The sequence below is a fragment of the Microtus oregoni genome, unplaced genomic scaffold (genome assembly GCF_018167655.1).
Source record: "Microtus oregoni isolate MIOR12 unplaced genomic scaffold, Mior012 000014F_ref0000157, whole genome shotgun sequence".
NCBI lineage: Eukaryota > Metazoa > Chordata > Mammalia > Rodentia > Cricetidae > Microtus > Microtus oregoni.
Genome location: NW_024543073.1, coordinates 111,010 through 125,184, shown reverse-complemented (window position 1 = coordinate 125,184; position 14,175 = coordinate 111,010). Strand labels below are relative to the sequence as shown.

The following is a 14,175-nucleotide window of genomic DNA, read 5'->3' as shown; positions in this document are numbered from 1 at the left end:
AGAAGAGAGAGAAACCTAAAGGGCACTGGCCCAGTTTTAAAGTGTAGCAAGGTCCAAAGACACTAGAAGAATTAAAACACTTCTAGGTAGAGAGTGTGTAAACCACATAGAGAAAATGGCAACATTTGACGATGATGTTTATCCGGAATATATTATAGGTAATTCTAAAAAGAAATAACCCAACTTTAAAACCTAATCATTGCATAAAAACCTAGATGATAAATGTCAATGCTTTATTAATATATTTAATCTTAAGGAAACTATAGATAATAAATATTGACTCAGTCTCTAGCAATGCAATCTAAATGACCTAAAAATTTAGAGTATACCAAACAGTTCTCAAAATGTTACTTTAAAAATATTCCAAAGCTCAAGAGATGAAATGACTAATACTGTTAAAATGAATGCAATTAACTGCACCTAATTCTATTTAATGCATTATATAAACAACAGTCAAGGAAATAGCATGGAGGACACAGGGAACCTCAATCCTATCTGCAATTTTCATTAACTCTAAAAGCATTTTATAAAACATTTTAACAATGTTTTAAAAACTTAATAGTTTCCTCAAAACCAGTAATAATGAGCTGAAAAATATCATAAACTCTAAAGTCGGACTAAGCAAGCCAGTACTTGTGGATGAACTCATCTAAAAGAGTTAAGCTTCATCAAAAGAGAAGGGGAAAGGAGGGCACAGCCATACTAATACATAAAACTAGAAACTATGACAAACATCCTTTTCTAAGAAAGGTGAACGTCACAACTTTAGAAATGCCTGTGACATGGTCATTCCTAAACAGAATTCCTATAGCAGTACACCAAAAGCTCAGGAAATATGACCAAAAAGGGATGGAAAGAATGCAATGGGGGAAGAGAGTCATGAGCGAGACTTCAGGACAAGACATGGCCGGCCACTGGTCTTGTGGACTCACTAAAGCTGTGGCTAGCTGCAAAGGATCCTCGTAAGACTGAGACCCTGCTCAGAAGGTCTTCCCCTCACTGAGGGTCTACAACAGTATTCTCTCAAGCTGTGGGTCATGATCCCTTTAGACCCTTTTGGGGTCCGAATGACCCTTCCACAAGGTTTGTCTTAAACTGTCTGCATATCATATATTTACACTATGATCCATATAGTAGAAAAATTCCAGTTATAAAGTAGTAATGGAATAATTTATGGTTTGGGTGTCACCACAACATGAGGAACTGTATTAAAGGGTGGCAGTATTAGAAAGGTTGAGAACTACTGGTCTAGAGGCACATTAATGTTTCCTTCAGTGTTGTAGCCACTGATAAGTTGCCTATGTTCCAGTAAATAACACTATACTCATGCTCATCCAAAGAACCATAATTAATCTCAGTGGGAGACATACACATACACACACACGCATATGCACACGCACATACACAGACACACATGGACACACACACGGGACATAAAAGTAGGAAGGGTTTGTTGTTAGAAGAAGGGCTTCAGCAGAACAGTGAGGGAGGTGAGAGAGGATAATGGGAGTGAAAAATGCTTGAAAATTCATTCTATACACTCTGATCATGTAAGCATAGGCATAGAGATATCAATAATGAGATGCTTTAAACAAAAGAGCTTATTAATGACAACTGTTCAACCTTGTTCAACAAAACAGGGTTTGTGTCTTTAATCAGGAACTGGACTTAGAGATCAACAATTCTATGTAACACATATTATCATAACAAATGTATTCATGTTTAAAGCATATACAATAAAAATTATTTCTCTTTAATTTCAAAGTGTAAAATGCTTGTCCCTTTTCTTTTATTCACAGAAAGATTAGCCCCAACTAAATACTATACTTCAAATTAGTGCTGTTCGTACATTTCTAGAACATAGACGTAAATACTTTTTAAAAAAGAACTGTTAAGTAGGTCAATCTAAATCTTGGATTAGTCACAAATTTCTACAGGTTCCTTTTACTATAAATATGGATATCTTCCAAGAAAAGCTACAAAACACCCCTAAAGAAATAAAGTCTCATTTAATCACACTCCCACCTCCTAAGGCTCAGGGATCATCTCATAAGAGTGGACAGAAAAATTTTAAGAGACAGAGGTACTAGATGCAGACAGCAAAATGAAGATGGTGTTTTCTGGACATGGCAGGCCTATTGCACACATGAATTCACAGTAGCTGTGACTAAATGCATAAAGCTGAGCCAACCAAAATCAGAATGGATGGGAAAGACTCACTCTGTCCCCCTTCTAGTTCAGGGGATCCTAGCAGTGGATGGCTACTGTCAGAGAGAAAGTGAGTTTTCTTCAGGGAATTGAAAGACTCCCCAAGCTCCAGCTGATGGCCCATGCAACCAGCAACTAGCAAAGCATTAAGTGAATTTCAAATTTTAAAAGAGAGGAACAAAGGAGAGGGGGAAGGAGAGATTAAGAGGGAAACCTCATCAGGGGAGGAAAGGAAGGAAGTAGAAGAAAGTAGATTTGACCAAAATACATTGCATGCAAGTATGAAATTCTGAAACAATAAATAATAATGTAATTGCTGTCAAAAGTACAACATTGCCTTCTGAATAAAATTTAATACAATGTTTTTTCACCATTTTACCTGTTTGCAATAATTAAAATCATAAGTCAAGATAAAACCTACTTATTTGCCCTGGAATAACTGGTTGTCTCCTTTCAAGCACAATATCTCTACCTCTACTCATATATTATACATAATAGTCTCTTTGAAATCCAATTCCTCCCCAGTTTTCAACAAGAAAGTCATAACTGTTTTAGAAATTTACTATTAAGATGGATATGGAAGCAAAAATTGAACAAGCCCCCAATTTAACAAGTGTATGAGAGAATTATGAGAAACTCAACTAAGCCAGCCCTTTCTTATGTTAAATGGAGGAGCAGTAAAGAAGATGAAGAGAATTTTACTATAAAAAGAAGAGTATGGGCTAATGTCCTACTCTCGAAAACAATGGAGAAATGAGACTAACCTGGGCCATTTAAATACTGTGTCAGTGAACAGTGCAATCGGACGATAATAGGTTCTGTTCGGATCACTTCCCAAGCCACAGCAATCTCCTCCTGCACAAAAAAATTGAAAAGATGAGTTTGACATCTTTCAAACCTTAAAATAAAAATCAAATCATGACTTTTAAACTTAGGCTCATGAAATACATAAATTGTAAGGACCTATAAATTATTTCAAAAAGCAATGTTGTGTAAAAAGGAGGCCAAAGTAGTCTTTCATTTTTGCCTTTCTGTATGACAAATAAAATTGAGAACTTATATAATGAAGCACTCTAACTAAGACACAGATGGTTCAGGATATATGGAAAAACAATGAAAACAATGTATGATCTCAGCTTCATTGATCAGTCTTCATAAATCACTTGAAGAAAAGCAGAGCATGATGGCGCTAAAAAAAATACCCAAAGCTGAGTGTCTTAGAATGAAGATAAATCCCTTTAAATATGTGGGTCATATTATAGAAATTGACACTTACATCCAGAAAGCTGACATCAATGTGCAGGTCAATATCTACGTCATCAATAGCTCCATATTCCCTGGAAGCAAAGATTAACATGAATCTTTTCATTTTCTTTAGTAGTTAGTATGTGACTGGTTATTGTAATTAGAAAGATAGTCACTAATTCAGATTGTTGACTCTTTTGTTTGTTTCGGTTTTTAGAGACAGGATTTCTCTGTGTTAACAGCCCTAGCTGTCCTGGAACTAACTCCTGTAGACCAGGCTGGCCTCGAACTCACAGAGATCTGCCTGCCTCTGCCTCCTGAGTGCAGGTATTAAAGTCATGAGCCACCACCGCCCGGCTCTAATTGCTGACTTTTAAGATTAGAAATGACCTTGTATATGAATAAACTAACTTGAACTGTCATCTTTTTGTCTATTTTTACAACAAGACAGATATATATTATGCATGCATTTGCATACATAAATTCAAGAGTTGCTTGGTTCATGGTACCAAAGAGTCCCAGTTCCCTGAGTCACAATAGTGTCCCCATGTGACTGCTCTAGTATCCCCACCCATTCACTGGACAAGGAGCTGACTTTAAGGGAAGAAAGGAGTTTCTGATATGAACAAATAAGCGTGACATGCAATAAAATGCTAATGGATTCTTCTTCTGCCATGGACATGGGCAGCTTGGAAACTGGTCCAGGTGCTTTTACACGCACAGCTCCATGGTTTTTGTACAGGTAACCTAAAGTCTGACACAGTGGCAAGCAGCTAAATAACGACTATATGAACTACATAAAGGCATTCCAGTCAATATCCAGTGTGGGATTTATTTTTCCCTTGTTTTTCTTTCTTTTTTTGATGCATATGTTAAAACAGCACTCTGCCTGTGCATTCTATCCCTGGGTTATATAAAGGCATTATGAAGGCCAACTTATGTACAGCATGGTTATTAACTTATGTAATTTATTTAATTTATTGAAAAGAAAACAAAAATAATATTCTTAATATATGTGTCCATATTTTTATACGCTCATATAATTCTTATGGAGTTGTGAATAGAGAATCAGGGATAAAATATGGAAATAACCAAAATTAAAGAAATGAATAGGCAATACTTAAATTGAACTCACAGTTGGTAGAAAATGTTCTGAGGATTTTATATGTGCGTGTGTGTGTGTGTGTGTGTGTGTGTGTGTGTGTGTGATAAATTAATGTCCACAAAGCATGGCTAGTGATTTAGATCAACTGGGAGAGTGTTCACTAAGCATACATGAAACCTCGGGATTGACCTCCAGGTACTGCATAAATTCATCAATGGTGCTGCATAACTGAATCAACACTCTGGAGGCAAAGTCAGCAGGATCGTAAGTTCAAAGTTATCCTTAGCTACATAGTGAGTTCAAGGTCACTGTGGATTATGTGGGAAATCAAGGAGGGAAAGAGAGAGCGGGAGGGAAGATGAGGTCAGACAGAGAGAGGGGATACGTAAACATTACAGATACTATTGAACTGTATTCACTGTGTTTGATTCTGCCTTATAAAGCAATAAAGTGGCATACATCACAGCTCTCTGGCAGTACTGGTTCTTGAATAGGGGTATTTGTCGGTCATTTATATAAGAATTAAACTGTCCAGGAAGGTGAACAGCCAAACTGGCTAGGCTCCCACAAAGCCAGAACATGAAGTAGGGTCAAAACTCGGTGCCACTGTCCTTGGCTTCTCATCAGCCCTCATTGTTCACCATGTTCAGAGAGTCCGATTTTACATGGACGGAGAGGGGCGGACCTTGGACTTTCCACAGGACAGGGAACCCTGACTGCTCTATGGACTGGAGAGGGAGGGGGGAGGAGTTTGGGGGAGGGGAGAAGGGTGGGAGGAGGGAGAGGGAAATGGGAGGCTGGGAGGAGGCAGATACTTTTTTTTTCCTTTTCTCAATAAAAAAAAAAGTAAAAAAATAAAAGAATTAAACTGGCCCAATAGTCAATAACCACCACTTTGTAATGAATACTAGATTAAATAGCAATGAACAATATCATTAGGTACTCATGATAAGCATGTGAAACAAACACTTTAACATTAATATTAATGAGGAAATTGACAAGCAGGTATGGTCTTGTTGGAAAAAGTATGTTGTTGTTTGGACTTGTTTGAAGTGATTTTGAATTCACTCTCTGTCTCTTGCTTGTGGCTTGAAGTGTGAGCTGTCACAGCCTGCTGCCTCCATGAACTCTGGAAAACTAAGCCCAAGCAAGGGGTTTAAACAGTCGCCCTGGTCACAGTGTTCTGCCACAGCAACAGAAAATTAACTAATACAAGATAATCGAGTATATTCAAGAGAAGCTTCTGGGGAAGAATTGGCCTTGGAAATAACCATTCTATTGACAAGGGTTAATCCTATGAAAATAACAAGGCATGGATGCAAAACTTTACCAGGATCAAGATATGAAGAGGAATTATTGGAAATAATTCAACTGAGTAACAAATAACGAAGAAATACGACAGTATGCTAATGTTAAAAACTTCTGTTGGGCCAGCAAGACAGCTCAGTGGGAAAAGATCCTCGCTACCAAGTCTGACCTGAGACAGATTCCTAGGACACATGTTGGGGAAGAAAAGAATCGACTCCTCCAAGCTGTCGCTTGGACATCTACAAGCGAATGCTCACTGGCACACTCTCTTATGCGTACGTACACACACACACACACACTAAATGTGTTAAACAATGGGAAACAAGCACTCGACCTTCCTTTTTGGATTGCCTCATTTCTAGTTTTATTAAATCACCTTAATTTTCATGTGTCTTTTTTTCAAATGCTCAGTAAATATATATCTGGAAGACCTTCCCTCACTCACTCTCACAAACCTGAAAGACTATTGTATAATAAATACAGTGTTCATTCTAAGTTTATTTTATAAAAATGTATACCTAACCACTGACTAGAAAGGTGATACTAATCTACGTTTTAGAAACAGAAAAAAAAATGTACAAAACTAACTCTTAACAGCATCATTAGAGAACATGCGTCTTGAGAAAAAGGGTCTTACTGTGTCGCCACAGTTGGTTTCAAACTCCGGAGCCTTCTGATCCTAGTCTTCCCAAGTGTGGGATTACAGGTGTGAGCCCCAACACCTGGCATTAGTTTTGCCTCAACCTCACTCTAGTCTTTCCCATATAAAGTATATTTTTTTCTTGTTATTTCTCTCTTTCGATCAAATTAGTGCTTTCTGTGGTGCTCTTCAAAATCACAGATTTAAACGGTTGCAAGAGTGAAGCTACTGTGAACCAATTAAACCACTCCGATGCACTGGGTTCTTTTGCATCATAAATACTGACAAAATGCTTCCTCAGAAAGCTCTACACACCTGTCTTCTCACAACAGTAATTTCTGTAATGATGACGTCAAATGCATGGGATGACTTATCGGAGACAGTCAACAGATTACTTACTTAGCTGTTATTTGAAGGGTTAGAGTGACCTATAATCACAACAGCCCATTTATCAAGATTGCTGCTTCCCACTTCTTTGTCACGATGCCTTCTCTTTCTCTCCTCTTTATAATTGCATTAGTAGAACATCTTAGCTTGAAGTGCGTGGGTAAGAGGCAGAGAGGAAGGATTCAGACATACACAAAATCCTAATCCACAGTGGATTCTCTGTAAGTAGCTCAAAGGACCCAATAGAAAGGCATTATCAGAATATGACATGTATTTTAAAACCATTCATTGTGAACATTAAAAGTATTAATAGTCCACGGATGATTTCCTTGGATTTTTCCATCAATAGTTTCTTCCCTATTTCTAGTATGATTTTTTTTTTCTAAAGGAAGTGAGATCTTGAGCTACTGGCCCTCTTCTTCACCATGGCAGAGCACTGGAACACTATGTTAAGAAAGCAATTAGCAGTGCTATACATGCATATATCTGGAAACGGTTACACTCCTTTTTGTTTTGAATTCAGAGTTCACAAATGGCACTGTGCAGATACAAACTCATCCTGGTGGTGATGCCCATTTTACATAATGCCAGTAATTTCATGTTTCCCACTGGGAGACACAAAGCGTGATTACAGTTTGTCCAGATGGAGTGACCTAGTTATCAAGACCACTTCTGTATCCAAATCACTGTCCACGGCTCAGATCGGCAACAGAAACGCACTGAATGCTGACAGATGAAAGCAATTCGAACTGTGACTGCGATTTGGATGCAGGACTCAGTTTATGACGAAACAATTTTGTGTACAGCCTCAATTTATTTGCTGTGACAAGACCACGTCAAATTGAAATTGAATATGCCCCCCTTAGTTTTGAGATGGGGGAAATTACAGAGAAATAATTTACTGTGGTTGGTTTACCCTGGAATGGCGGGTCTAGGAAAATCTGCTACATAATGGTCCTCTCTACCCACAGCCCGATTTCTGGCTTTTTAAAGAGCTTCTCCTTAAATCGACATATTTTGAAAATTACATAATACTTAAGATACTGACAGGTGATAGTGATTACCTGAAAATATCTGCATACACCAGGATCAATGACAGGAATGAAGAGCCCACAGCCCTGTCTGGGCTTCATAATGGGTTCAAGACACCTGCAGCGCCCCAGGACAAGGTAGAAGGTGTTGCCGCTTAGTGATATGATGTAGCCCAGCATGCCCAGGACCCTGAATCTGATCACTAGCATTTTAAAAGGGGAGACATGTTTATTGTCAATAATCATAAGTTTATGAAGACACTGTGAGAAACTGGTCACTGCCTTTTCCTGTTTTTAATGGCACCAAGGAAATGCTCCTTAGCGGGGCTGGGGTGGCACAGGTTTTTAATCCCAGCACTTGGGAGGCAGAGGCAGGTGGATCTCTGTGAGTTTGAGGCCAGCCATGGCTACAGAAAGAAAATATCCACAAAGACAGACAGACAGAGAAGATTCTCACAAATAATACTTATTATCAAAACATTTTAAATATCTATTTTTTCCTTATTAACTGTCAAAAAGTTATAGATTTATATATACACAATTCTACCCAAGATTCTTGAGAAACAAACATTTACTGTTATTGAACTTCTCCTACTTCCAACCACTAGGCAGTGACACTTCAAGAAGCTCCGTAGGAAGAAACACACACCTTCCTGTGACATCTGAAACTCCGCAGCTTGCATGTCTATCTCTGCATGCCTACTCAGTGTGTGTTTCTGCCCAGTGTGGGAGAGATGTTTGTGAATGGGCCAAGAAATATGCAAACTCAGTCACCGGGAAGAAGTCTTGGCAAGATTAAAGCTTTTCCAAGACTGTTATCCAACACAGCTATAAATTGCTCAAAGAGACAAGCTGAGAAGACTTTAGATGCAGACGAGAAGGCAATGCAATCTTTTGTGAGACAAAACAATAGTGCAGAAGAGGACTAGAACGGAGCTTCCGTGACTTTATGGGCAGCTTAAAAACCGTTGCTTTTGCCTGAACGAAGTCCAGGCTTTGGGAACAGAGATGAACATGCAGAATCTGATAGATTGAAGCCTCCATCTCAATTACATTTGTGTGACTGGAAGACCCTTCCCCTTTTAGTTACTTTGCACTGTGCATGTCCTCTCAAGGCTTCCCTGACTTTGACTTACAGAATTTTTTTAATACCCTCAACTCAGAGAGACTGTCGAGAATCGATATGCTAGATAGGACACTACACACCTGCAGCTCAACATCTTCCTTTGATGAATAACAGAATTCTGTGTAGGCTCCCTTGTATGGTGAAGAAGCCTCCTCAAGATCTCAATGGCTCCACACTAACGGTCTGTACTTCACCCTACAAGGGACCGAGGGAATGGGGGCTGGTCATGGTCATGACTGTGGTGCCAAGGGGGACAGAATGCAGAAGGCACAGGACTAGAGACACACTCTCCAGGACATATGTACATAATTCACTGGCCAGGATTGTTGTATATCTATGCCAAGTACCAAAAGGGCCAGGCAAAGAGAACACAATGCCATGACAGGACGGGGAGAAATGAGGAGAAGGCAGCACTTCCTAGGAATGGTGTAAATGGAAAGTTATAGGTTCAGAAGAACAGATGTGGATGACCTGAGTTATACCTAAGGTTTTTTTTTCCCTTTGCTTTATGTTTATTTTTTGTTTTTTACTTTCTCTTAGGAGGTACTGGCCTCATGGTTATCAGTCTAGTGATATTCATTTGTTCTCCAAATATCAGATCTTCAGAATACTCTTGTTCTCCAAACGTCAAATCAGAAAGACTAATCCCAGCCATCCATCAGTAAAGGCAATCAAAAACGCGTCGCTCCCACGAACCTGAGAGCATCCTGCCACATCATGCCTTAGCTACAGTAAGAGGCTGGGTACTCCAACAATGCCAGCATTTTAAAAATGAAAAATGTCATCATAAATGAAAGATCAGATATCTAAGATAGAAGTTTGACATTTCACAAGGTGACTACCAAAACCATCTCTTTCCAAGGGAATGAAAATTTCTTTCCATTTCTAAAATTCCTCAACTCAGATTGTTTCCAAATGACTAGTTTAAGAACACACGGCTGGAGGACTACATTTACAAGAGAAACACGCACATGTGCATACTGCTATATGATTCAAGATGAAACACATTTGCTCCAACCAGCAGATATTGATCCTATAGGATCTAACTCACCTCCCATTCACAAGATTCTGTGTCAAAATCATCCTCAACCCTGACATGCATGGTTCCATGCAGCCACTGTTTCGTTTCTTATGTAAGGACTGATCGAGCTTCCATTATCAATTTTAGTAATCTATTACCAATTACTTTTTCCATATCTACATTTAGCCTGCATTTAAAAGGGATTTGCTTCTGCTGAGGCAATCAGCTATTTCTATCTCTTATAAAGAACTCAGATGTGGTTAGCTGCCTTTCTCATTAGGTGTCACATAAAAAAGAAAAAAAGATGACACCAAATAGCCTATTGTGCATATTAAGGTGCTTTTGCTCTTCAAACCCCATTAAGTTCCTTATAAGCCTCAATTAAGTGAAAGAACAGTTAATTAGAACATTCTGGTTTCAATAGACTTGGAACTCTGCAAGGAATATTCCGAGACCTTCTACCTAATGGGTAGTTACCCATTTCCCAGTGTGTCTGGGGCCAGAAGACTGGGCTAGGCTGTAAATTCATTTTATCTATTTAAAGTAAATTGAACAAGTTTTGTTGTGGTCTACTTCTGGAGATCATTTGTTCAGCAACCATCTTCTATAGCTAGGAATAAAATCTGGACAAGGCAAGACCACAGCTTATATTGAGATTTAAGTGGGATCAAAACTGTTGTAAGGGAAATAGGCAAGGAGAAAAAAATCAAGTCATTTATGACTTTTAGACATTTCATTTGGTTGGAATTCTAAGCACTTTTATGTAGTTGTAGCACATCATAATTGTCAATACCATGCTATTAATAGAATACTAATAGGGATCACCAGACTTGCCAAACCACACTTATAAATACTTGGTGAGGAAACAAAACTGTCATAGTCTTATGACAGCTAAGAAAATGTGGGAATGTGTTTTAGAATAAAACTTAAATATAAAAAACATCAACTAAAGCAATCCTCTAAGCAACAATATATGCTTTAAGGGAAGGATGGGAAGCTGAATTCCAGGTTCAATCATATTTATATTTCATAGCCTTCTTTTAGTGGGGAGATTATTACATTCAAAATTAAAATTTTAATCCTTAGCCGTGAGAGAAGTGCAAATCAAAACAAATCTGAGATTCTATCTTACACCTGTAAAAATGGCCAAGACCAAAACCACTGATGGCAGCTTATGCTGGAGAGGATGAGGGGGAAAGGGAACACTTCTGCATTGCTGGTTGGGAATGCAAGCTGGTACAGCGTTTATGGATGTCAGTGTGGTGATTTCTCAGAAAATTAGAAAACAACCTACCTCAAGACCCAGCAACATCACTTCTGGGTATATACCCAACGGATGCTCAATTGTACCACAAGGACATGTGCTCAACTATGTTCATAGCAGCATTATTTGTCATAACTAGAACCTGGAAACAACCTAAATGCCCTTTGACTGAAGAATGTATAGGGAAAATGTGGTTCATTTACACATGGATTACTACACAGCAGAAAAAAAAATGATGAAATCTTGAAATTTGTGGGGAAATGAATGGATCCAGAAAACATCATATTGAGTGACGTAACCCAGACCCAGAAAGACAAATATACCATATGTACTCACTCATAAGTGGCTTTTAGACATAAAGGGAAACAAAGCAGCCTACATTTCACAATCCCAGAGAACCTAGACAACAAAAAGGCCCCAAAGAGAGATATACATCGATCTAATGTACACAGGAAGTAGAAAAAAAGACAAGATCTCCTGAGTAAATTGGAAGCATAGAGACTATGGGAGAGGGTAGAAGGGGAGGGGAAGGAAAGGGAGGGGAATGGAGAAAAATATATAGCTAAATAAAAAATTAAATTAAAGTTTTAAGTTTCCTAGAAAAGTTCTACTATTGTAGGAAAAAAAGAAGCCATAGTTTTGGATAATTTGCCGGTGGCTCCTATACCATCCTCATGCATACACTATGTAACACTGAATGTCCACAGTACTTAATCTGGACCACACAAGAGACCAGCTGTGGAATGATCACAGCTTCTTAGCTAAATTTTGAAAAGCTGTAAAAACTTCATTTACTGAGTATAATCCCACCATTGTCAGCTTCATGCACCTCCAAAACTGAGAGAGATGCTCTGAGGACTCAATCCTCACTTATCTAGGCCAGAGGTGGCAGTGAACTGTTATTTCCAAAATCGAAATGAAATATTTGGCAATCATAAATTACTGATGTGTAGACTTCCAAAGTAAAAATATTTGTTCATCTTCTCGAACTAGGGTACGTCCACTGAAGAGTGACAGCCGGATAGTGTGTCCTGTTCACACACTTTCCCAGTGTCTGCCACTGGAGACAGTCAAGAATCCACCATGCAATCTATCTTGTGCCATCTACCTATATGATGTTGAGTTCCAGAACAATGATTTTAAAAAACAAACCAAAGCAACACCACAAATAAAAGGCGGTGGCACAACTATCACAAATCTCAGTCCAGTTGGTAAATTATTAATAAAGCACTGAAATGTAATAGCGCCGGGTACACAGAACACAGGCTGAGCCGTCTATGCTGAGATCTGAGGAGGGCTTAAGCAGCTGACTGTCACAGTGGTGCACACAGGGAGGATTCCTCGACAAGAATCAACCTGTACAAGCACTGGGTCCCCTGGTCCAGCTGGGGTGTTTGGTAGGTAGGGCTGGAATTGAGGCCAGGCTGATAAAGGAGCCTAAAATTCCATGGAGACACAAAGACTACACTATATGCAAAGAAAGAATCTAAACTAAGCCACCCTGGCTTCTAGGTGCCAGCATAAGGACGCAAACGACATCTTACACTAAACAGATAAAGACCATTGGGAGGGGAGTCTCCCAAAGCATTAAGTATCATAAAAAGTAACTAGAAAGTTTATTACCAGATATTAATTACAGACTAAAGCACACTATCATTCAAACTATATGTATTAAGTTTTCCACCCCTCCTTCAGTGGGCATGTAACCTGTGTACTATAGTTCTGCATTATTTACTTTCACTGTTTACAATGACATGGCCCTGACTTACAGAAACATTTAGTATATTGAACAATAATGGCACTTTTTCTATTTTTGGTAAAGGATCTTGCTATACAGAGCCACGTGACATCAGCCTGATAATCTTCCTAGGTCAGCTTTACCACTTGTGAAATAAGGAGTGTATGCTGCCTTACCCAGATAAGTATACATTTAAAGACTGCTACTTCTTAAAACTCACTCTCAAAATGAATTATTTCTTTAAGGAACTAATTTAACTTTAAAATAATTTGTAACAAAAAAGTCAGAGAGCTGTCATTCTGCACCAGGAGAGACACAATACAATCAATCCCTCAAACATTTCCAAATACAATCACAGAAAAGAATTTTCCTTGAAGTTACTCTAACAGAAAATTCCAATGGCTTATGAAACAGTGTAACACACTGGAGCTGTTTACCTGAGAGAAACTGCATGTGGTCCATAGATCTCTCTCACTGCTGACAAATCAGCCTCCAGCTGAGGATGCTTATGGAGTTCGCCATCATAGTTCACCTGCCAGAAAGGAAAATTCAGAACTAAGAGACCCGACAACCTGTGCAGGAGCCTCCTGGCCTTACAGGTAAGCTGACAGCATCGGCACAAAGTTCTTCCACCCACATACGGCTAGGACAATTCATTATGTTTTAAAGTTAGAATCAGACTTTCTAAATTAACTTTAAGAAAATTCTCCCTGTAATTACAGTCTCCCTTTTACTCATTTATTTTATTTACACATATATAGGTGTTGTGTGTGTAAATATATGAATATATATACATAGTCTGAGCATGGCATGCTTTCCTATTTAGCAATCCATATGTATGATAGCATTAAAAATATAGATCCATTTGTTAACATAGATAGTTACCATGCTGATTTCAATAGGAACTCAAACATTTTCTTCTTCATTTCTTCACAACTTTCTTGTTCCTTGTATATGTGCCAAGAGCCAAATCAGTATTTATCTTCCCTCTTATTCAAATATGTTAAGTAGTAAGAAATAGATCAACATATACATCTTGGATAAGAACTCCAGAGAATATGGTTGGTTGACCAGAACTCTCTTTTACCGAGGCATAGATCTA

At 38.5% G+C, this 14,175-nt stretch overlaps 1 protein-coding gene across 3 annotated transcripts in view; it reads right to left on the bottom strand.

Moving 5' to 3' along the window:
• The window catches only part of Parp8 (poly(ADP-ribose) polymerase family member 8), a 169,585-nt gene that overhangs the window by 56,005 nt on the left and 99,405 nt on the right, over window positions 1-14,175 (bottom strand). For all 3 annotated transcript variants that reach the window (XM_041663466.1, XM_041663467.1, XM_041663468.1), the window contains exons 8-10: window positions 13,511-13,605; window positions 3,485-3,545; window positions 2,973-3,063 (exon numbers count right to left, since the gene is read on the bottom strand). In XM_041663466.1, coding sequence (XP_041519400.1) covers window positions 2,973-3,063; window positions 3,485-3,545; window positions 13,511-13,605 — 247 coding nt within the window. The remainder of the gene's footprint in view (window positions 1-2,972; window positions 3,064-3,484; window positions 3,546-13,510; window positions 13,606-14,175) is intronic.